Source organism: Dermacentor silvarum, chromosome 4 (assembly GCF_013339745.2).
Source record: "Dermacentor silvarum isolate Dsil-2018 chromosome 4, BIME_Dsil_1.4, whole genome shotgun sequence".
Taxonomy (NCBI): domain Eukaryota; kingdom Metazoa; phylum Arthropoda; class Arachnida; order Ixodida; family Ixodidae; genus Dermacentor; species Dermacentor silvarum.
In genome coordinates, this window is record NC_051157.2 from 219,910,301 (window position 1) to 219,932,988 (window position 22,688).

Sequence of the window (22,688 nt, forward strand, 5' to 3'; positions counted from 1 at the left end):
CATTTAAAAAAAGAAAAAAAGGAGACAGACGGGTCGCCGCGCGCGAGCGCTCAAACGCGCGCGCAGCCATCCTCGCTGGCTTCGGGGGAGTGTCTGGCGGATGACGCATGTATTTGGCGCGTCATTGACCTGTGGCTAGGTAAGGCAAGGAAAATAAGTCGCAAAGCTTAAGTTCGTTCATACGCAAAACGTTTTAGTTTTCGCGGCAAAGAATTAAAAAAATAAATGAGTGCCTGTTAATTTAAGTTCACTTTCTTTTTTTTTTTCGATGCTCGCGGCAGCTAACGTTCGGTGTCAAAAGTATAGCGTGACGTATGGTGACGTGTTTCCTGTTGCCAGTTTTTGCCGAGTGTCCCCTCTTGTTGAATTTCTTTCTCTATGGGACACTCCCATAGGGCCCAGTGGCCGAATTGACTGCAGTGTGCCAAGCGGTCGGTGTCGATCACTTACATCACTTCCGGTTTCGGGCGCGCGTATTTTGAACGTAAGCTAGCACGCCGGCTGCGCCCCCCCCCCTCTTTTTTTTTTTGCTCTTCGTGCAGAATCGGTTTATTATTTAGTAAAAATGATTGCGAACGATCTCGTAAAGTCCCATCGAATCTGTGCCACGTGCAATTTCACAAAGTAGACGCAAGACCTTTTGTGCAATGAGGAAATATTTATTTTGCTCTATATAAAAGCTCGTTCCGTGCTTTTTGTGTGTTAATCCAACGTTGTGACACCAGCAGGTAAGGCAGTAGTTCCTGTATGAAGCACCACCGGACGGCACCAGCTAAAATAAAAGTAAATTACAAGCATGTTACATTTTCAAGCATGTAACAGCATGTTACAAGCATGAGTCATTTTGTTATTTAGACAGGAATACTGCGTGTAGAGGCAAAATGTGCGAAAGCGGTGAATGGGCGGCATGACAAACAAAAGCAATTCGCTTTTACATACATGGCGTAGAAAATACCCGACTTATCCCAAACATATATGAAAACATCTGATTTGCAAGCGTTCCCCCAGTTCCGGGCATTATTTCCTGCACTTAATTTGGCAGCACAAATACACGAGCGACTTCGCGTTTCCAAAACTTGGCCTCGGGCGACACGACGGTGCGCTACATACATAGAGATGGACGCAACAGGCACTCAAGACAAATGCGTGGGTGCAATGCCTTTTTTTAGTCCTTTAGAAGACGTAATTTTCGAATTACAAGTTTCTGATATGTTCGTCGTTCGCGCGTTCTGCCGGCGCCAGCAGCACACCCCATGTTATCACTCTTGGCAATCGCCCATCGCGTTTTCAACAGGCGTGAGTACCGAAAGAAGGTATATGTTGTTGCGGAGCCACAAATAACGTCACAGACTTGTCCCTCTAAGATTCATTACACGCCAAAGCTAACTTTATCACCACGGCCGAGCTGCTTATCGCTAACTGCGTCACAGCGCGCTGTGCGGCCAGCGTGCCTCAAAAGTACCCCAGAAAGTAACGAAATTACTTTTATTGCGATAGCAATTATATGGACACTTGCAACGGATTTCTGCCGTCGGCGTCGCCGTCGTCGTCGCCGTCGCCGTCGCCGTGAGGTTCCCTATAGATAAAATCGCCGCGCGCCGTATGCCCGACAGGAAGCGTGCGGGGACGCGCGCTATCACGGAGAGCGAACGCACTCAATCTCCCACGCGCAAGCAAGGAAGCGGGAAGCCAGCGCCGGAGGAAGCGGGGGGGGGGGGGGGGGGGGCACTTCTCTGCCAACAACCGCGCTCGTCGCTCGCTCGCACCGTCTCTTATCTCCACACGGCTCTGACCTTTAAGCGCCGTGCATTCGCAGTTCAGTTTCCGTTGAAGCGATAGACCGCACGTACCTTCGCCCGCTGCGGCGTATGCTTGCTGCGAGCGTTTTGACAGTCGTTGTCTGCTGTCATTCAGTGTGATCTCTTCGTGTTTGTGCGCGCTCACACCACGCTTGTTCATTCAGTTCGTAATAGTCGGGCCACATTTTCCAACGCACGCTACACACGCAATACTGCCCGGATTGGCAGTGCAGCGCTACAGGTGTGTCGCTTCGCACGCGCTGCCCGCGGGCAGCGCTTCTCATCAACACCACCGTTTCACACGCGCCTTCTCGTGGTCATCGAGTCTCTCTTCATGTCGGTCTACTTACGCCGCAGCACACCTGCTTACTTAATCAGCTCATGTTTACTACAATTTATATTGCTACCAAAGCCGCTCACCTTACTTCGTATGACATTGCTGTGTTGCTATCGCATTCATTGCTTCGCCCTTAGGGCGAAACTGTGACATTTTTTCAGTAATGTCTGGCGTCAGTGAAAGCGGCACAACCTTCTCCTAGCAAGATGCACTACACTACACTCTTAAAAAAAAACGTTGGCATAACCACTAACCAAGTTAGTAAGTGCATGTATTTACTAGCTTCGCCTGTATTTTACTACCTTCGTGCTTGCTCACTACTAGCCAGCAGTTAGTAAAGCTAGTAAATGCTGCCGTTACTAGCCAGAAAGGGTTTCTTAGTGTTTTCTACTAGCTAACTACTAAGTCACTACTAGCTGTGCATGTAGGGTTGCCAACTCTCGAGTGGACGAAGTCGCGACGAAGGGATTGCGGGGGAGGGTGACGAGAGAAGGGAGGGGCGGCTGGCGACGGCTGACCCAGGAGCCGCCACTTTGTGCGCGCCACAAATGTCAACTAATTTTCTTGTTGTTGTTGTGCTTCCGTAGCGCGATTTAAAACAACAAAGATGCAGTGTCGTTTTCTAACACGCGTACGAGTACGGATAGTGGTTTCAGTGAAGGGTTAGGGCCTACAACAGAACAATAACTGAGACAAAAACAAAACTGCCTGTGTGTTTATGAAAATTCAACAAAACACAAAAAAGAAGCATGCGAAGACGAACTGTCAGGCATTATGAAAAGGAGATCCGGTCTTTTTATTGTTATCCAGGAGAAAACGAAGCGTAAGTCAAGACACGGAACATTCACTCAAAAGTTGGGACTTTCACACTAAATTTGGGACGATTGGCAACCGTAGTTGCGAGGTGCTTTGGCGACGGCATGTTTCTAATTAATAAAAATACGTGATTAGAGTTAGAACTAGAGTTTTTGGTGCTCCGGGAAAGCCCGCGAAATTCAAAAGCAAGTGCGTGTTAGCGCCCTATTTCAGCGATCCCAGACGACCGATCAAGAAACGAAATCCGCTTGTCTCTGCAGTTCTGTCCGGGACGGGCTCGGCGTTTCCGGTGGCCGCAAGGTATGCGCCACGAACTGCTGACGCGTCATGAAAAGCAAGCGGGCGCCCATGCAGAGTGAACGGCGGTAGTGAACGTGTGTCGCGCTTAGACGTGACGCGGCATAAACATATCATTCGCTCCACTTGTGGAATGAAGCTCGAACGCGCAGGGGAAAAAAAACGGAAAGAAGAGGTAAAAAAGAAAAAAAAATGTCTGGTTTGAGTAACTGCTGAACGCAGAACTGTAATCGGGAAGGAAAACGCAATTGTCAGGTTCTTCTATCCGTTCGCGATCGTATCTTACCAGCGAGAATTGCTGGCGCGGACCTTGCGGCCATCGGAAACGCCGAGCCCGTCCCAGACAGCACTGCAGAGACAAGCGGATTTCGTTTCTTGATCGGTCGTCTGGGATCGCTGAAATAGGGCGCTAACACGCACTTGTTTTTGAATTTCGCGGGCTTTCTTTAAAGGCAATTAGAAGAAGCTCCATCAATGGTACTTAGTTGCAAACACTTCGGTCGGCCATTTTTAAGTGTGATCTACAACTTTCGTATTGGCACTTTCTTGGTGAAGGCAATATTTAAAAAGTTAGGCAATTAGTTAATACTAATTAATTGAGTTTTCAAAACGAGAAAAATACCACAGACTAGGACACGTGAACTTCAACACCACTGAGTTGGTTTGAGCTTCCTAGCACACTCCATTGTTTTTAAAACATTGGCTACATTTAGCTCCCTGTTTAGCACCCTGTATACAAAGTTTATACGAAAAGATCTATGAAGTGGCATATAACCTTTGTATGCTAACCAAGTATGTCCATCTCTCTTTTGCGTAATGAAAACCTATTTTCCTCCAATGCACCTGAACGTACAATGTCAGTTCGCAGGCATCTCTAAAGCTCACCAATCTGTATATTGAATGACAAATTATATTTAACGGATTATTTGATTGACTTTAATTTCTTTGATTTAATCGGCATTATTTTCCACTGGGTTATTCTTGGCCACTCCTCTAGAATGGGTGCCCACTACCTACAATTTCTACATAAAACATGAATATATAATGACAGCTCACATATATCAAAGCATACCACTAAAGCACACCAATTTGTGATCTGTTAATAAAATGGTTAAGGTTGAAGACTGGGCGTGTTGTTATAGCATACCAGAGGTTGGATTGCGCAAGATTTTGACGAGACAGAGAAGCAGTCGCCGGACAGCTTGGAATATCTTTAAGAAATGCAAGATTGTAAGCAAAGATGGCAGCCAAATGACGCGAGAGATAATCGAAGCTGCTGAGATTGCACGTGTGGGAAGTACGTGCGTAAGCATGCCATCCATCTCCCTTAGTGCAAAAGAGATTTCCTTACGTGCTAATCTGAAATTTTGTACCCTCGTTCCTTTTTTTGCGATGTTGAGTCCAGCAAAAGTGAACATGTGACAAAGCCGGCTTGGTATTGGTGGATGGCCCTGTTTGTAAAGTTTTTTGTCACTCTCCCCCTTTGAGTATCTTCCTGTATTTATTCCGCTGACAAGGGAATAAATCGATAGTTGCAAGTAGCGCTCTGTGGTGTGTCTCGTCAAAATGTTGGGCAATCTAACCTCTAGTATAATAAAATGGTTCTTTTTATTTCAAGAATTCTTTGATTTACTTTACTCTCTGATTTAGCCGTTCAGTATGTGCCACTGGGGTGTGCCCATTCTTGGTCGATCCTCCAGAATGGGTATGTCCCACTGTAACACTAGAAGTACAGCATCCCTAAATGTTGCTTGATACCAGTCATACGTTTCTCTGCATACACCTGTCATTACCATTCTTCCCTCGACAAGCATCATACATCGCCGTTGTCCTTGTGACATTCTGTGTATATGCCCTGCACTGTGTATCCGCCTGATACAGTTATTGCATTTCGGCATAGCTTGTAAGTGATGTAATGCACATGTATAAAAATTGGATGCTAATAAGGTTTCCACCTTTGTGGAGGATAAGCATAAGCATTTCATGGAATTGCATATTGCATAGCATGAAGTAAAAGAAAATCGTATGCATTGCTGTTAAATGAAAAGAATTCACCCACTTCACCAAAGCTTCGCTTCACAGTCATTCCAGCACGAGTGCTGGATCCGGAATTACTTTATTGCTCACATGATGTTGTATCATCCATGCGCCAAGTTTCGTATCTAAACATAATAGTGATGATGACTTTGGCTGGCTGTGAGCGCTTGAAAGAATATTCGCTTGGACATATTGCCATATGATCCGCTTAAATGGAACCCATTGACTTCACCACAAACTTTGAGTCTGTATTTATTAAACATACTGGTAGCTGAGCAGGTTTCTAGCAAATGGGTGTGCTCTGCATGCTGGCTACCTCAGCTCTGCAATTACAACATGCCCTCTAAATATGTTAATCTAAAAGGTAAATAGAGATACCTTTAACTAAATTACAGGCAATTATCACACAAGCTTCCATATCTTCCATTGCAATGAATCTTTGGCAGCAGAATTATCATTTAGGAAAATTATAACTGCGCTAAAACGAGACACGAGAACGAAGTGGACAGTCCTGTCCACTTCGTTCTCGTGTCTCGTTTTAGCGCAGTTATAATTTTCCTAAATGTCTTACCAAATAGCCCCCCATCAAACGCTTCTAGAATTATCATGTCTCGGAATTCCTTATTTTCACGGTTTGATAGAGTCATCGCTGAAACCCTGGGTATACTGCAGGTGCTTCAGGAATGAATGTTCATGATTGCTAAACACAGTACAGTAGAGATGAAGCGATGGTGTTTTAACAAAAGAATTATGCATGGTTGATGAACATCAAGATGCTGTCAGACAATTACTAATTGATTAAGTAGTGAACTAATTCTATGAGATATTGAACGGGAATAGGGTACACATTGTAATTACAAGATTTTAAATTTGCTAACCTTAATAAGCACGCCTATTTGCTAACAGTCACAAGACTACACTCGTGGACCATGTTCTATGGCAATAAAGGAAAAGTTATGAAGGTAAATCAAGCACACACAATTAAGAGCGCTTGCGGAATAAGTTCCATATTCATTCTCATGTGCGTTAGTTTAAGCTGGGAAAGAAAAAAACAGTGTATCATAACTGTTGCATGACTACATAACCAGAGTATAACGCAACCTAATACCACATCACTGCTGCTGTGTTAGCGAGCTAAAGCCGAACCAGCATAATCATACACTAGCCTCTGCCACCCTTAGGTCACAAGATTTACACATCAGTCACTCTAAGGTACCATAAACAAATATCAATCAACTATGCCAAAGATAAATTAATCAAGCATCTTCCAACTTCACGCAACCAAAGCATTATTATTCAGGCTCTCATTTGTGTGAGAAAGCATTCAACAATAATGAGTTTATTTAATCATTGCAAGACAACGCATGGTTTTTCTGACAAAAATAATCTTGCTATATGAAACAGAATACACACAACTGTAACAGTGTCTCTATGTGGCCCACAAAACTGAAATGAAGTTATATAAAGAAAAATTTGAATAAAACTTGCAGTCAACAACCTGTATGTTTTAAACAGCCAAATCAATCACTTTACTAAACATAGCCACAATCCCAACCAATATGCACTAGGGAAGCTCCAGAAACCGTACTGCTCTGGTAGTTCCGTGTTAAAGTTTGTGTTATTATAACAGCACATGAGCAACAACCCAGATAAGACATGAGCAACAACCCAGATAAGCGAAATGTTTGTTCCCTTTTGCACCTAACAATAAAAGTTTACCTTAATTCTAAACCTAATGGGACTCTAGACAAATGAAAAAAAAAGCAAAAACTTATGCTCCCCTTATTAAAGCGTCGCAGCTGACATGAGAAACTAAAAGAAAACTAGAGATAAGAGATGCACTGCATAACTAAACCCTGACTACAATTTAGAGAAATTAAAAATAAATGTTCCTGCCCTTTCCCGCTCGCTAGCTTTTTTGGGCTGGTCCCATCAAACAATGCCACCACTGAGATAGCAGGGAGTTCGCTTGAGCACACCCTGTCAGGGATGACAGCTGAACGAAGGCGTCTCTCCTGTTCCCTGTGCAAAGCGACTGGCATTGAACATCTCATTGCTGCCTCACATTTGGTGGCACATGGAGGCACCGCTTGGGTGCAGTTTCGGCACAATGATGCATTTTGGAGCAGAATGGCACAGGAAAAGCAGACTGGCAAAGCATGGTGTAAATGGTGCAGCACCTGCACCCCCAGTAACAACGGTGTGGTTGTTAGATGGAATGTGGTGCCCTATAATAATATCCATAATTCTACCTGCAATGACCGACATTACTTCAGTCTATTGGCATTACTTCTGGTTTCAGCATCAATTCGCATCCCGAATACAAGTCAAGCATTTGATAAGATGGCAGCTCAAGTGGCTTTACAGCTCTCTGTTCTGCTGTCTTAGTCACCAGGTATGACCAACGATGTCTTTGAAATGCCATGGTTTTCAAAACATTTACAACAATGAAAAGACTGCCACAGTACATGTACAGACCAGCGATCTGTCCAAAACGAGGCAGTTGGCACTTTTCCAGAATGACGACATCCAGTACTCTGTACGTGGAATGCTGGACAGTGGCCGTACCAACTTCCCAAATAGGCACATCAAGGCCAAACACTTGTTGGAGACATGGAACTAACTGGTCATAGTTAATCAGCTTTGCTTTTGTCGTTCTGATAGTTTTGTTCGACTGAATGTTCGTGAACTCAAAGCTTTGAAGCAGCTGGTGTCGCTCAGCAACAGACTTAGAAATGTTCTTGAAGTTCTGATTGCGAGATGCAACAGATTTAATGTACTGGTGCTTAGCTTCGTAACGCATACACCAGTACTGCTTGAGCGGACCAAGTTGGTGGATGAGCCTTGGATAATGTATTAAAAAATGGAGCTTCGGCGTGATTTTCGAAGGGTAGAGATGAGAAAATGAAGACAAGAAGTACTTTATCTCATCTTGAAGCCAGGCAAGATGGTCTCTTGGAATCTCATCCGAGAATACTAAATCTACAATTCTTCTGAGTCTCAAGTACACATCCCAGTGCTCATTGTCTTCCAGTACAGTATCTGCATATATAAGTGAAAGAAACCTGAACAGGCACCATTTTTGGGATGCTGTACCTTTGCAGCCATTCACCCCATTCACAAAACCTCTGTCCAAAGCTTCGGGCTTATTTTTCCTGTCGTGGAAGCCATACCGGAATGATGCCACCCTTTCTAGGTCACAATATGCAAGGACATTAGACGTAATCAGTCCCCGCAACACTTCTCTAAGGACATGAGGAATGGAACCTTCGAGGAGGTCATGCATAATGTCAGGAGGAAGTTGCAAAGTTACATCAAAGTACCCAAGAGAATTTAGTGGTGACTCGCACCTTACACCATAAAGGGCTGTACTTAATGGTTTGTTTACATTTGCAGTGTGAAGGTGGCTATTGTGCAAGGCTACATCTCGTATTTGAACATCCTTTTCATGGAAAATGGCTTGGAACTCTTTGGATGCAGCAGTACAAAATCGGCATGGATGCCCTCTGCTAAAGCATCATGTGAAACCACCCAATCTATTCATTGACAGGTTGTCACCACAGAATGCAACAAGGACACCGCAGATTCTCACTGTGGCAGCACCCTGTCTACTGATGAAGCCAGTTTTTTGCAATGCTGACACATCACGCAACAGTGGCTCTAGAACTGCTTCGATTCCGTGCTCCACAACAATCTTGTAGCGTGCAATAACTGCAACATGGATGGTGCAAAGCTGTGACCTGTAGCAAGCATGCAAGTTCAGTACACTGAAGTACACAACAAGAAGCTTGTGGATGCCACGTTTAGAACCAAGAGGATTAACAATATCTATCTCATCACTGTACAGCACTAAGAACAAAGTGTACTGTGATCCATTCTGCAGAATTGCTGAAATTTTTTCCTTGTACATGAGTCCATCACAAAAATTGCGCAGCATTGCCGATTCCTGTTGAGTTGAGATGCTGTGATCCAGCGAATTACAAAAATTCTCAGACATCATCAAATTCTGCAGCACACTGATAATGGGTACATACTGAAAAGTGGTTCCATCGCGCAATGCATGTTCCTCTGGTTTCACATAGCACAAGTGATTCCTCGCGAACTGCTCCCTCTGATATTTTGATGACGCTCCTTCGAAGACATCGTCGAAGAACTCTGGAGAAAGAAGTCTGTCGATCTCAGTATTTTCTTCTGGTCCAGCAGCAACGTGGTATTTAATCTTCTCAGCCAGCAAGCGTAACATATCCATAAATGTCACCTTAAAATCACTGAATATCTCTTCCGTCGTTGAATGTGGTAGTTTGTGGACTTCTGCTATTCTGAAAAAAAGTAGACACAGCTGCTTCTTCACTTGTTGTTTGAAGTCGTCTGTCGTCTTGTTCGTTCCTGAACTGAACCTCCCATCTTCCTCGGTATCAGTAATCGGCGCGTCATCGCTGAATGACTCAACGTTGTCAAAAGTATCTTGCAGAACGTCACTATCACCGTTCGCAGTAGCTCCCGCAGACGATCCATCACAGTGGCCTGGCGCAACATCGGTGGGTTGCTCGCTACTTTGTGCACTGTCAAAAGTACCTTCGATGTTCTGGACTTGCGCTGCAGACCCCAGCTCCATGTAGTTTCTGTGCTGTCGGTAGAGATGTTTTCGATACGACTCGAAGTTCCGATATGTCGCTGGGCAGCCTTTGACGCCGCATGTAACAGAGAAGTTGTATTCATGACGATGGTCTCTCAGGTGCCAGACGATCGTGCTGAGCTTTGCCGCTGAAAACGGACAGCGAGGGCATGCGTGCAACATCTTAACACACTTAAACGTGACAACAGTTCATACTGGGGGACCGCATTATTAAATCGTGAACGCTGGCGAAAATTATACTGACTCACTCAGCACAAAGCAAAAACGTGCGAAGTCGCGCGTGGCCTGCAGCATCTTGGATTCTGGATTGGTTTGAAGTAGTTTTTTTACTTACTTTTTACAAATCGACGGCGTCTTCGTAGTTATTGCACTTTATCTCAAAGGCCATGCTTTTGTGTACTGACGGTACAAGAAGCAAAGCGTAAAACGATTCACTGTTGGCAGCAAGAACTTAATAAATTAGTATATATATATATCAAAAACATAAGCCTGCCAAGAATAATACGCAGATGTTGCGCTGTAATTATTGTGTTAATAAACTTACACAATTGTTGTGAGTAGTGAACGTAGCCTCCGAGAAACGTAGCCGCAGCGCGGCGACCCAATGCAACACCCGCAACACCCAAAACCCTGATGGTGGCGCTTGCCAACACACCGTTTCAAAAAGGTGCTTGTGCCATTTATCCAGGTTGAGACAGCTATCACAGACGCGCGGTAATTTTCAGCGTGACGGCGTGGTCTACCATGTGGTTTACTGTCGTTTACAGTCGGTGCACGTTGTCGTGTTTTCTTTGTTAACTTTCGCGCCGAAGCTGAAGCGTGCCGATGTCTTCGGCTCCTGTGCAATGCCTTGTTCTCTGGAACCAGCGCAAAAAGGTGATGCAACTCAGTGGCAAGAACCAAAAAGCGGATTTGATTTCTGCTTTGTTAAGCAGCGACTTTCGGGATGCAGCTGATTGTGAAAGGATTGAGGTAAGCTACCTATTTCTAATATTTCCTTGCAACTCGTGCGTTAGCAAAGCGTTATCCCAGAGGTGTTCAGGCGACCTTGCTGGCATAGAGAAATGCATAGAAGCATGCGCAATCTTGTGTAACATAAAGTATGAGAAGAAAGGGAACCGAGGGGCCAGATTTATACTAATCATATCAGAGGAAGCCAGCACTTAAAAGACGGCATTTTGTACTGTCACTCCATTGTGAACAAGGGACGTACGAGTCCTGAAACGTCCTTTTTAAACTTTTTTTTGCGAGGGTTCCGACATCGATTCGTATTTGAAACATCAAATATTCGCCGAGCCCTCTATTCATAATGCAGCCTATTTTTGGTGACTGGTGAAATTACTGCTTCTCTGCCATATTTGACCACGATCAATCTGCGAGCTTTAATATATATATATATATAGTTTTTCAACCGCCATATCTTCCATAGGACCATTCAAATTACCCTTGTGCCGAAATTTGCCTTTGTACCTTTCATTTGCGATGCATGTTTACATCTCAATGAATTTGCCTCCCTTGCACATTTCATAAAAGATGCTCGTAGCCAATTGGTTGTGCTTGTATTCACATCTGCCAGCTAGAATTTAGGTGTCATTGTTCAACCTCCCCTGATCTTAAATGCGCATTCTCTCCGTTTGCTGTCCTGAACTGCCTGAATGACAGTTTCCCAGGCAGGCCAGGACAGCAGATCAAGGAGACTGTTTCTCTAAATGTCTCTTCGCCACCTTTATCATATCTCCATACTGCCTATTGAAGGGTATGGATACTACCGCTTTTGCTTCATGCATTTGAAATTAGGTGCTCTTATTGTCACAATTGGGCAAAAGATGCTTGTTGGTGGCCTCACTGACTGGTGGTATGCATGCCTGTTTTAATTTTTGACAGGTGTACAACAGTCGGTTTGACACATTTGTGGACATAGAAGACGACCACACCTTTTGTGATGGAGATAGGATCCAACTTGTGGCTCCACAGCACACAAAGTAAGTAGTTAAGCTATAATGTTTTGTATGCCTTATTTTATTATCAGTACACATTGCATGCCATTTACATTAATTCTATTTTTATGCATGTTCTTCAGCAAAGAGGTAGAGTACCAGGATCATGGAACGAACGAAAATGAAGGAGATGTGCTGACAAACAATGATGAAAGCGACGTAATGTCAGCTGCAAGCACGTCGGGCCCAGCCATCTTCCCCAGACATACCCATCGTGGATATAAGCTGCCAGCTATGCCTTTTGATATCAAGGTTGATATTGCAAACCTCAAACAGGGAGAGCTGTCTTCCTCCACAAAATCACGCATTGTGTCGTGGATAACAACACACCTCCGCACAATAAGCTTGTGAGTATTTCCATTGATGTCAAGTTTTTGTTCAAATGCTTTGTAATTTTAGTGAAGTTAACTGTTTAACCATTGGATGTGCCAGGCATTTTTGCAAAATGCAACAAATTTAATTTCTAAGTGACACATCGGCAAGCTTTAAATTCAAATGCTATTCATTGGTAATATGGTGCTCAATTTTTAGTATTTTTTTTTAATTTTGCTAGTTCAGAAAAAGCCTTGCTGAATAAAATATAATCGATGGTTTTAATTAAAAAAAATTATTATTAGCAGGCAACATGGTTTCTCCGTTGCTGTCATTGTCCCTTGAAGACACCCCATATTCAACATCAAGGTCCTCTAGAGTTCATAAGTTCTTCATTGTTCTAAAAGTGCCAGCGTTTTGTTCTGATCCGACAAGTCTGAAAACGAGAGAAACTCGCAACACTGACAGTCGCTTAAGCTTTGTCACATTATCCGTCATCTAAAAACAAAGCCTGCCAAAAGATTTTAGTTTAACCAGCTTCTGAGTCGATGCTGTAGCCAGTTAATGATGCTTCAGACTCGCTAATTATCTTGCCCACATGGCCAGGGGTTTGCATGCCGTCCAGACAGGTATACTTAGGCACTTTAAAGGTTAGTGTGTGCGGAAACTGTAAGTCTGCTTTGACTATGCAACATGTGGTAACATGCAATCAGACATGCTTTAATACTCACATGTGTACCACGTTTTAGTCACCGAGATGATAGTACAGCACCGTGACGAACGACCTGCTTGCTCGTGTAACTACTTGACCACCGTAATCAACACTCAAATTTGGATTCATGGTTATGAAAATTCAATGCAAATACAAAGGGCAAAGAAGCAAATGCATGACACAGCACTCGAGCGACACGAGCGATTCAGCGCTCGTGTTCGCTCGTGTTGTGCACAACACGAGTGCTATGTCGTGCAATTGCTTCTTTGTCCCTTGTGTTTGTGCTGAATTTTCGGAACCATGAATCCAACATTGTCCAACTGGCCCAATTAGCATTCCTGATACACGCAGATTTCCACTCCGGCTATTCATTTTTCTGCATATGATCACAACACCACACGAAATCAGACTTTTGTCGCTGCAAAACGCATACCATCAATGTAAGTTTCAATTTTAGTCAACCTTAGTGGCCAAATGGCAGTCAGAAAAAGTCGGCGAAAACATAAACAGCAGAAACTGCATTTGCGGTCACAATGTGGCTTGCACAGATCGAGCCCGCAAAATGCAGTAAACCATCGTTCCGCAGTCAAAATATCGATTGCTGCTATGCATTGGCTCCGTAGCAGTGCTAGGCAAAATGACACGGGTAGCGTGTGTACCTTGTGCACATGCTTTGTATTGATTTCCAGAGTCTGCGAGTCTTGAAATCAATACAGTGCTCTTGCTGAGCTCTCAGCAATCGCTTGCAATCCGTGGTTGATGGCAACAATGTATGGCTTTTTGATAGTCAGGCTTGAAAGCTAAAGGCACACAAATTCATTGCCAGGTCTTTCTACACATTGATGCAACCGTCATGTTCAATCACATTACACTTGTCAGCTACAGGCTACACAAAAATTTGCTACTGGTGTCACTACTCCTTGCGCGAGTCAGCATGAAGATATGCAGCAAAAAGATGTGTTAAATACCACTACATCAGATGGCACTTCAACTGCTCGCTTTAAGTGTCATTGAATGGCACTCTTGTCACTTTACTTTTCTTTGTGTTCACCATGAAACAATAGCATGCTTTGAGTTTTGACACTTGTGTGTTTTTCTTTGAAGGTACCCTGGAGAACTGTATGACTGTGCAGCAAAAGAACTGGTACAAGAATACCCAATCCTCAGAGATTTCATCGGCACAGGCTATGTAAGTGCATCCACTGTCCGAGTGAGCAAAGGCTGTTCAAGAAACTAATCCTTAGAGTATCGAAGCAAAACCATTTTTGTTCCGGTTTTTGTTTTGGTTCACCGAAAGCAGTTCAGTTCCAACTTCGGAGCAAAAAAAATAAAAGTTCAAACCAGTTCTAGTCTATTTGCATAACCGAAGAATAATTACAGGAAAACAGCGCAAATTTATTTTCTATGAAAATGTGATGCTGCTGCTAAGCTGCCCTGAAGGATAGTGCCAGTTGTGCTTCAGGTTGCACATAGTTGCAAAAGACGTATGCAGATTGAACATCACTGCTGCAATCTATGTGAAGCAAAGCTTTATTGAGGGTGAGGGTAAGGAGAATATATTGAGGAAACGCAGAGAATCCTAAAGCCTGCTACTCTGCTGAGCAGAGTGCTGGTCTGGGCTGGTTGGTACATCATTAGGACGGGAACAAACAGCGCTCGGATGGGACGAAGTGAGTAGACAGACAAGGCGCTGAACTAACAACCACTGGTTTATTGTTGGGAATGCAATATATAAAATACACAGGTTCACCGCAGAAGGCCAGAAAAAACACGATTCCTCTGCCGGGAAGGGAATAAAATCATCACATCACACGTGTTGCCATAGCAGGTTATTTTTTAACAAGTAGTTAATCTCGCAGCTATGCAGAGTAACAGAGGGTACACTGACGCAGGAGTTTCCGTGCAATTGAATGCAACACGCTTCCCAAATCTCGCGTGCACTTTGTTCTGTATATCTGCCTAGTATTGTGCAATCTTAAAAGAGTTAGTGACAAACTGGTCAACACTCTCGCTACGAAGAGCTGACGCCAGACTCCTCCAGGTCGATAAGGAGGGGGGCTTCGTGCTTTCGCCAAGGCTGGAATACGACTGCAAAGCCATCGTGAAGGCGTGTGCATTGGGTCCTGTATTGCTCCTGTTCTAAGCAACCTTGTGCTAGCACGTTTTGACAGAAGCCGCATGGGCTGCCTCCTACCGACCAGCGTAACTAAAGTATTTCGCTTTGTAGATGATTTCCTTGTGCTACTCAAAACTGACGAAACAGGCCACCTCTCACATGCGAAGGAAATTTTCGACATCTTTCAATCAGTAATGAAACCTTTGGAACTAACGATCAAGCCTCCCTCCAATAATAAGCTAAGGTTTCTGGACCTAGAGATATTGTTTGAAAGGGAACATGCATGTTGGGCATACAACCCCCGCTTTAAGAAAAGTATTCTCCCCTTCATGTCTCAGCAGCTTTGACCTGTTCATGCCACCACCAGGTGGCTAGCAGCTTCATGCACCAAGTGCACCGGCTCATCCAGGCTGGGTACCCATAGCCGTGCTGACGGGTGTTTCAGAAAAGCTTTTGGTGAGCCTGACCAGAGGAAGGGCAGGACGTGACGCCCAGAACAAGGGACCATGCGAGCACAACCGCCATACTGTCAAAACGTCCATGGGGTCTCGCATAGTTTAAAAAAGGCCGCCGGAAAAATAGGCACACGCGTTTTGTTCAGCGCAGGGGACAAACTGTCGTCGCTATGCCGCAGGGTAAACAAGGAAGGCACCAGAAAAGCAATCTGTGAGAAACAACAAAGAAAACCTCACGTTGACTGCACATACGCAGTTGTGTATAAGATCCCGCTCAAGTGCAAACGCTGCTACATTGGCCAAACAGGCCGATGTTTGAATGACTGGCTGAGAGAGCATGAATACGCAATGAAAGGGTCTGTACCCAGCCGCCCAGCACTGCAAAGAATGCAGCTGCAGACCTCCCTTTGAAGATTGCACAATACTAGGCAGATATACAGAACAAAGTGCACGTGAGATTCGGGAAGCGTGTTGCATTCAATTGCACGGAAACTCCTGTGTCAGTGTACCCTCTGTTACTCTGCATAGCTGCGAGATTAACTACGTTTTAAAAAATAACCTGCTATGACAACACGTGTGATGTGAGAATTTTATTCCCTTCCCGGCACAGAAACCGTGTTTTTTCTGGCCTTCTGCGCTGAACCTGTGTATTGCATGTATTGCATTCCCAGCAATAAACCAGTGATTTTTAGTGCAGCGCCTTGTCTGTCTACTCACTTCATCCCATCCGAGCGCTGTTTGTTCCCGTCCTGAAGAGGGGGAAAATACGCTACTGAGTAATGATGAGGACAGGCAGCAGGATGCCATTATATGCATGCTTGTGTTCGAAGTGCCCGCTCACAGACTTCAATCTAGGCCTTTGTTAACTAAATATTTTAGGAGAGCCTTGATGGTTCGCTTCATTGATATATGTGGTCAATGGCCCAGCAGGGACCTTTTCACTGAACGGCCTGTTTTTAATTGGTTCTAATCAAGAGGTCAATGCCTGTTGTTCAAAATCATATTGGGGACAAGCAACAAGTATGTGTGCCCCATTGTTTCAGGTACTTTGTATATGCCTCACAGTCTGGCGAGTCCACACGTCGGATACAATGCAAATATTGTCGCGTTAACAGAACTCCTAGTCTGCCCCCCTGACGCAGTAAGCTGAAAACTGTTGTAATGGTGCTGCTGCTTTTAAAATCACGGAAATATGGTGTGTCTATGCAAATGAGATAACATAGTTGAGCCACAGGCGTAGGGAATGCATGAATGAAAAGATGGCCAGCTTGAACCGAAAACCATTATTTTTTTCTTCCAGTTTCAATCTGCAATGAAGAAAAATTGTAACTTTCTGGTTCAGTTCTGGTTCCAGCAAAATAACATTTCAGTTTCGGTTCAATAGCCTGCTCGGGCTGCCGCAGTGCTGCGTCTTATTGCTAACGGAGTGCTACCCCTTGGAAATGAGCCAGTTGTGGTATCCAGCAGATTTTCTGCTCCATTTTAGACAGTAGCAGTGCTGCACTGCAATATTGGTTTTATTTTTGTGTAGAGGCAACAGTTGCCTCTTTTTCTTTAGAAGTTTTATTTATTAAGAGCAAAATTTTTATACTACTTGACCACACAACTTAATAGGATCGCACTAAAATCTGCCTTTTAATGTGCAGAAGTATGACACATCGCCCAACCACAAAACTATCAAAATGGTAACATGTCATCGAGCTGAGACCAGATGCCAAAATTATCCTGAAAATATTAGTACAAGAAAACCACATCTAACAGAATCATAATTAAAAGCATCAGTTATCAGAAGTGATTTTTTTAATATTTTGTCCTTTTTGTTTAATAACTGCACACCGATGGGAAATGGACCATGTATAATAACTTAACAATAAACAAACAACCTGTAAACACAGTACACAAAAACAAGAGAAAGTGACAGACGGTTAGACTGCGTCAGCCATGGAATATCGTGCGAAATCACCGCATGCATCGTCGTTTACAAGGAGCCACTATGGGGGGGGGGGGAAGCACGCATGCACGTTTTATAGGGAGCGTGGTCGATTACTGTGAAGTTATGAAGAGGCTTCATACAAACACAGGTGAAATCAGGGTTGGTAGGCTAGCAGTGCTTTCACACTAAAACTTTATGTTCGTCATTTCGCAACAAAATTAAGGGAACCTTTATGTGAGGGCCGAATGGTTGATACCTAAATAAAACCATTGAGAAACTTGGTTGTGGCATCACCACGCAAAATAGATAGCTTACTCAGGCACTTCTCTCCGGCTTGCTTACTCAAAACAGCTTCCACGATTTCGTGCTTAGTTCGATCTCTAGCTTTCATGGGAAATTTTGTGCCGTGAAAAAATGGTGGGCATCCATTCGGCTCAGAAGCCACCTGCCTTACTCCACATTTTAAGACTGCATTTTAGCCGTCTTATTAAAATCTACCTGTTTGCCGCATGTACTGGCAAACGCAGCTTAAGAGGAAGCTTTAGCTCGGGGGCATCTGTCTAAATACATGGAAAAAGAGAAATCGTTTTTATCGGCAACCACTGTACCAAATTTGATGAGGTTTGTTGCATTTAAAAGAAAAAGTTAAAATGTAGCGACTGTTAGTTGGTAATTTTTTATTTAGGTAAATTTTTTTAATGAAAATTGACAGAAATCGCAAATCTTCAGAAAACGAAACTCAAATTTACAGCGCTAACTCGGCAATGAAAAATATCACAAATCTGTAAATTACACCTGATAGTACATCTAAAGCGGGCAAAATTGATATGTTATACATGGCTCTCAAATGGACCACTAATTTGTGAATTTTCGCAAAATCCTTGTAAACAATGTAACAAATTCACATAAGATACAAATTAACTTATCAAATTTGTCCGCTTTGGATGCTCTAATGATTGCTGCTTACAGAACTGTGATAATTGTTCTAGGTGCAGAGCTACGAATTCGTAAACGTCACTCTTCTATATTTCTTAATCTTGCCAATTATTGAAGGTTCTACTTAAACAATCCAGGCCCAAAATCGAAATTCTGCTTCCAATAGTCATTAGAGTTTAACTTTTTCTCTCAAATGCAACAAATTTCATTAAAATTGGCCCAGTGGTTATCTCGTAAAAGCGTTCCTGCGTTTTACATGTATTTGTATAGGCGACATCGGAATTGGGCCCGAGCTAAAGCTTCCTCATAAGGGAAATTCACAGAGGATACTTGCCACACAATCTATAAATTTAGTTCTATGTTGTGTTGTGCACTGCGGCAGCTTGTCTTTGCCATGACACACTGGTTTGATTCTACTTTTTATATATTGTGGGAAAGTTTATGAATGTAGGGAATCACCTTCACAGGCCTTTATTGTTCGTTTTGAGGTCAGCGTATTTATTTTTCATTAATGATGGAGCTTTTCAGGCAATATGAAAAAATTGCCCTAATGTGGCAGTGGGGAGTGGGGTTCATTTTTTTTCACTCCTGCTGTCTAAGCTTTTATTGTGTGACATTTGTGCTGTAGCATATTTTATGTGAATACTAACCGATTGCATTGATGTGGGAAGAATTGTTACCCAAGTGCTTTCCATCCAATGTTGAGATTATAACACTCTAAAATTGCTCTTTATCCACAGGACTCATGGAAGGTGGCCTTTCAGTACAGAATGGGCAATGTGCGTAAGTTGATGGGCAATGTGCCTGTTGTGCAAGAGGCCAGAAAGAAATTTGGCCATAAAAGAAGTGTACAGGACACTTCTCGGTCTCTGAAGCAATGCCGCATGGTAAGTCTAACACTTCCATTTTCAACACACTGAAGTATGCTTTTACAAGCCATTCTTTAGTAGATGCACAATTCACCGCATTCTTCCGTGTATTATGCAAAAACATTCTTACAAGTGCAATTTTCACCTTCAGTATGCCAAATCGGGCATGTGCAGCCCCGTGGCTTATATTTTCTTGCCTGCTCCAAGTTTCACAAATTGTTTGTCGTGAATTTCACCTGGCATGATTGATTGATGATTCACAGGCTATGATTGACACCCCTGAAGAGCATGTCGACAGCGTGTCACTGGCGGGGCATGTGAGCTTCATGAAAGCCGAAATGAAAAGACGGGTCCCAGATTTGCTTAAACTGAAGGACTCCATGAAGAAGACACTGGGAGAGAGAAGGAATTGGATAAGGGACGCCAATCCATCGACTGCTCAAGTGCTTGAAAAATATCCTGCTTTAGCAATCGGTGACATTGTGAGTCTACCTTTTTCAGCATGTGTTTTATCGGAAAGCCTTTTGGTGTTTCGGAGCAATGTATCAATAACACATTGTGTCTAATTTCTTTGTTCAGCTACACCAGGAGTTTCAAGCTGTGACTGGTGTCAACCTTGAGAAAGAATTTCTCAACTTCATCAATGTGCATGGAGACAGGTGTCTTTATTTAACAAAGACACTCCGCAGTGCAAAGGAGCCTCTATCAAAAATAGAGACTGAGATGGCCACACTTGAAGGCGATGCTAAGAAACGTACGTAGCAAGGTCTGTTTATTTTATAGAGCTTGTGGCATGTATTCATTTGAGTGCACGGTACACATAATTTAACACCAAAAAAAAGCAAATATCACTTAAACAGCTCCATACAGCATGCACTGAACTGTCTAATAGATGCCTAACTTTGTGTACAAAGGGCGAATGGCCAGTTGTAATTAACCCAATCAACGGAAAGGGCAACTATAACATATTTTGTTAGCATATAACCTTTACAATGGCTTTAAACCCTGTTACCCAGAGAGCTGTTTTCATGGTCTTCCCATAAATGTGAAGTTTGAGCTATGTCAGAATACGTAATGTAAGTTAATGTGTAATAAAGAAGTGTTGTTTCATCCCTGGAATAATTTGGGGGAGGGGGATACCGTATTCAGATATAGGTCGACTTTTTTCTCTCCAAAGTCTTACCCAAAATGAGCTATTAACCTATATTCGTGACCAAAGAATTTCAACCTAGAATGGCAATAATTGCTGTAAAGCATTTTTTTTCTTTTAAAGATATCCCTGAGAAAGAAAGATGTCATACTTCTGTGTTGCAGAAGAAAAAAAATGTAAACTAAAATTTTTATGGGGCATACTTATTTTAAGTGGCAATGGACCTGAAATATTTGCAGTCATTAAGTTTAACAATTGTTTTATAAACCTTTTTATGACAGGCAGTGCAACATTGAAAGACAGACTGGCAAGGGTAAAAACAAATGATCAGAAATGTTGGCACGTAAGACTACCTTTAAACACCGATGATTTTTCATTAGGAAACATGAGGTGTTTGAGCACACCATGTTTGACCACCACAGATGTATTTGAAATGATCCACTTGCATGCACTGCCCACATTTTCTCCTCATTGTTCTGTGTGTGTTTCTATTTTGTTCAAGCGTGTATGTTATGGGAAGATTAGTCGGAAATGTCTGTCTTGTGACAAACCTGATTCTCATGTTTTCACGGCATTAATGTGTTGTTTTTACTCCTTAGTGCCAACTATGCTGCCTTTTATTTGAGTTGTCATTCCAGTCATCACTTCTTTTCACAGCATCAATTTGCATTGGTATTTTTTTCATTGCTTACAGACCGCTTTGCTGTTGGAGTGGTCGAGATATTGGCCTTCCTGGTGAAGGAAAAACCACATTTTTTAGGAAGGCTGGTAAGAAATGCTTTGTCGTAATATTTTACTCTTGTGTGCTTACCTTTTGTGAATGTTATTACAGGATGTCTACCCGGCACTTATCACCAAGGACACTGAAGACGGAACAATTTTGTTTGCGGCATTTGAAGGGTTGGAATTGGAAGCCCTCGACTTGATAGGAGGATTTGTTCTGCTCATGGAACTTTACTGGGTTTTCAATGTAAAGTACAGTCACAAGAACAAAAATGTTTTTGCACTTGTTGAACATTTTTGTGGACTGCCATCATCAAGACCAGCAACACTTGGGACACTGCAGGCAATTTCAGCAATTAAGAAGCTGCAGACCTTGCCAGAGAAGGAATGATTATATACAATAATTTAATAAAATTTATTTGTACAGTTCCTGAAATGTCTGCTTGGTTACTCTACTGCATTGCACTGAAACTCCTGATGCAACTACAATAATGCATCATTTCTGCTTTTTGTGCGAGTATACAATCCTAATAACATGCTTTAACTTAGTGATATTTACTACCCTGATGTGGTAGTGATATAACATAGCTAATTAGTACTTCCAGCTACCAAAAATGGTCGTACCTTTAACTAGCCAGTTAGTATTTGGGTTAGTATTATTTACTAGCTAGTTAGTACATTCAACTACCCTAGAAGGTAGTGCTATTTACTAGCCACTTAGTATTTGGGTTAGTGTTATTTACTAGCTTGTTAGTACTTTCAATCACCCTAAAAGGTAGTGCTTTTTACTTGCTAGTTAGTACTTTCAACTACCCTAAAGGGTAGTGCTTTTTACTAGCCAGTTAGTATTTGGGTTAGTGTTGTTTACTAGCTAGTTAGTACTTCCAACTACCCTAAAAAGTAGTGCTTTTAACTTGCCAGTTTGTATTTGGGTTAGTGTTATTTACTAGCTAGTTAGTACTTCCAACTACCCTAAAAGGAAGTGCATTTAACTAGCCAGTTGGTATTTAAGTTAGTGTTTTTTACTAGCTAGTTAGTACTTTCAACTACCCTAAAAGGTAGTGCTTTAACTAGTCTGCTAGTATTTGGCTAGTGTTGTTTACTAGGTTCAGGAGATTGGGTTAGTGTTTTGTACTAGCCTCAGAAGCTAGTGATTTTCACTACCACCACTTTTACTACCTGCATTGACTAACTGGGTAGTGCTTTTTGGGACTAGTAACGTGTTAGTATTTGGTTAGTGGTTTTGCCAACCTTTTTTTTAAGAGTGTACCACGGACAAGTTGCACGGAACGTCGTTTGCACGCGCCGCCCGGCTAATGTTGTTTAGGACTTTCTCAACACGGGCGCTCGCCGCTTTGTCAGCGCCATCTCTTAACTGTGCGCCCTGTTTGAACGGCTACTAGCGTTCTGGAAAGCGTCCGTCCGAATTGATACACCACTTTGGCCTCGGTAGCGCTGCGATTTATGCTTCAAATTTGCGTGAAACGCTGCTTGCGCGTCCCGCCCCTGCTGATGCGATTTCGGATTTTGTAGCTGCATGCGGGCTATAGCTATAAAATTTGG

General features: G+C 42.9%; 2 protein-coding genes across 3 annotated transcripts; both read left to right on the plus strand.

The window, feature by feature from the left end:
• Positions 1 to 10,601: 10,601 nt before the first annotated feature.
• LOC125945135 (uncharacterized) lies at positions 10,602 to 19,872 on the plus strand. The gene is made up of 7 exons (XM_049666710.1): positions 10,602 to 10,894; positions 11,807 to 11,904; positions 12,003 to 12,266; positions 14,048 to 14,132; positions 19,124 to 19,270; positions 19,516 to 19,726; positions 19,832 to 19,872. The coding sequence occupies exons 1-7, from the start codon at positions 10,748 to 10,750 to the stop codon at positions 19,870 to 19,872; spliced, it is 993 nt and encodes a 330-aa protein (XP_049522667.1). The 5' UTR covers positions 10,602 to 10,747.
• Positions 19,838 to 21,551, plus strand: LOC125945160 (uncharacterized). 2 transcript variants are annotated; one of them, XM_049666770.1, is made up of 4 exons: positions 19,838 to 20,006; positions 20,684 to 20,745; positions 21,097 to 21,170; positions 21,235 to 21,551. In XM_049666770.1, exons 2-4 carry the CDS (start codon positions 20,736 to 20,738, stop codon positions 21,514 to 21,516), a joined length of 366 nt encoding a protein of 121 aa, XP_049522727.1. In that variant the 5' UTR covers positions 19,838 to 20,006; positions 20,684 to 20,735; the 3' UTR covers positions 21,517 to 21,551. The 2 variants fall into 2 exon arrangements, with proteins under 2 accessions (XP_049522727.1, XP_049522726.1); XM_049666769.1 differs by lacking the exon at positions 20,684 to 20,745.
• Positions 21,552 to 22,688: the final 1,137 nt, after the last annotated feature.

What these genes read in the sequence shown, in the direction of transcription:
- LOC125945135 (XM_049666710.1), top strand. Translation starts at nt 10,748, where the DNA reads ATGTCTTCGGCTCCTGTGCAATGCCTTGTTCTCTGGAACCAGCGCAAA. An exon ending in CACCTCCGCACAATAAGCTT is followed by an intron (nt 12,267 to 14,047) that starts GTGAGTATTTCC and finishes TTTTCTTTGAAG; the next exon opens with GTACCCTGGAGAACTGTATG. An exon ending in ATTTCATCGGCACAGGCTAT is followed by an intron (nt 14,133 to 19,123) that starts GTAAGTGCATCC and finishes CTTTATCCACAG; the next exon opens with GACTCATGGAAGGTGGCCTT.
- LOC125945160 (XM_049666769.1), top strand. Translation starts at nt 19,976, where the DNA reads ATGGCCACACTTGAAGGCGATGCTAAGAAAC. An exon ending in TGAAGGCGATGCTAAGAAAC is followed by an intron (nt 20,007 to 21,096) that starts GTACGTAGCAAG and finishes CATTGCTTACAG; the next exon opens with ACCGCTTTGCTGTTGGAGTG. An exon ending in CACATTTTTTAGGAAGGCTG is followed by an intron (nt 21,171 to 21,234) that starts GTAAGAAATGCT and finishes ATGTTATTACAG; the next exon opens with GATGTCTACCCGGCACTTAT.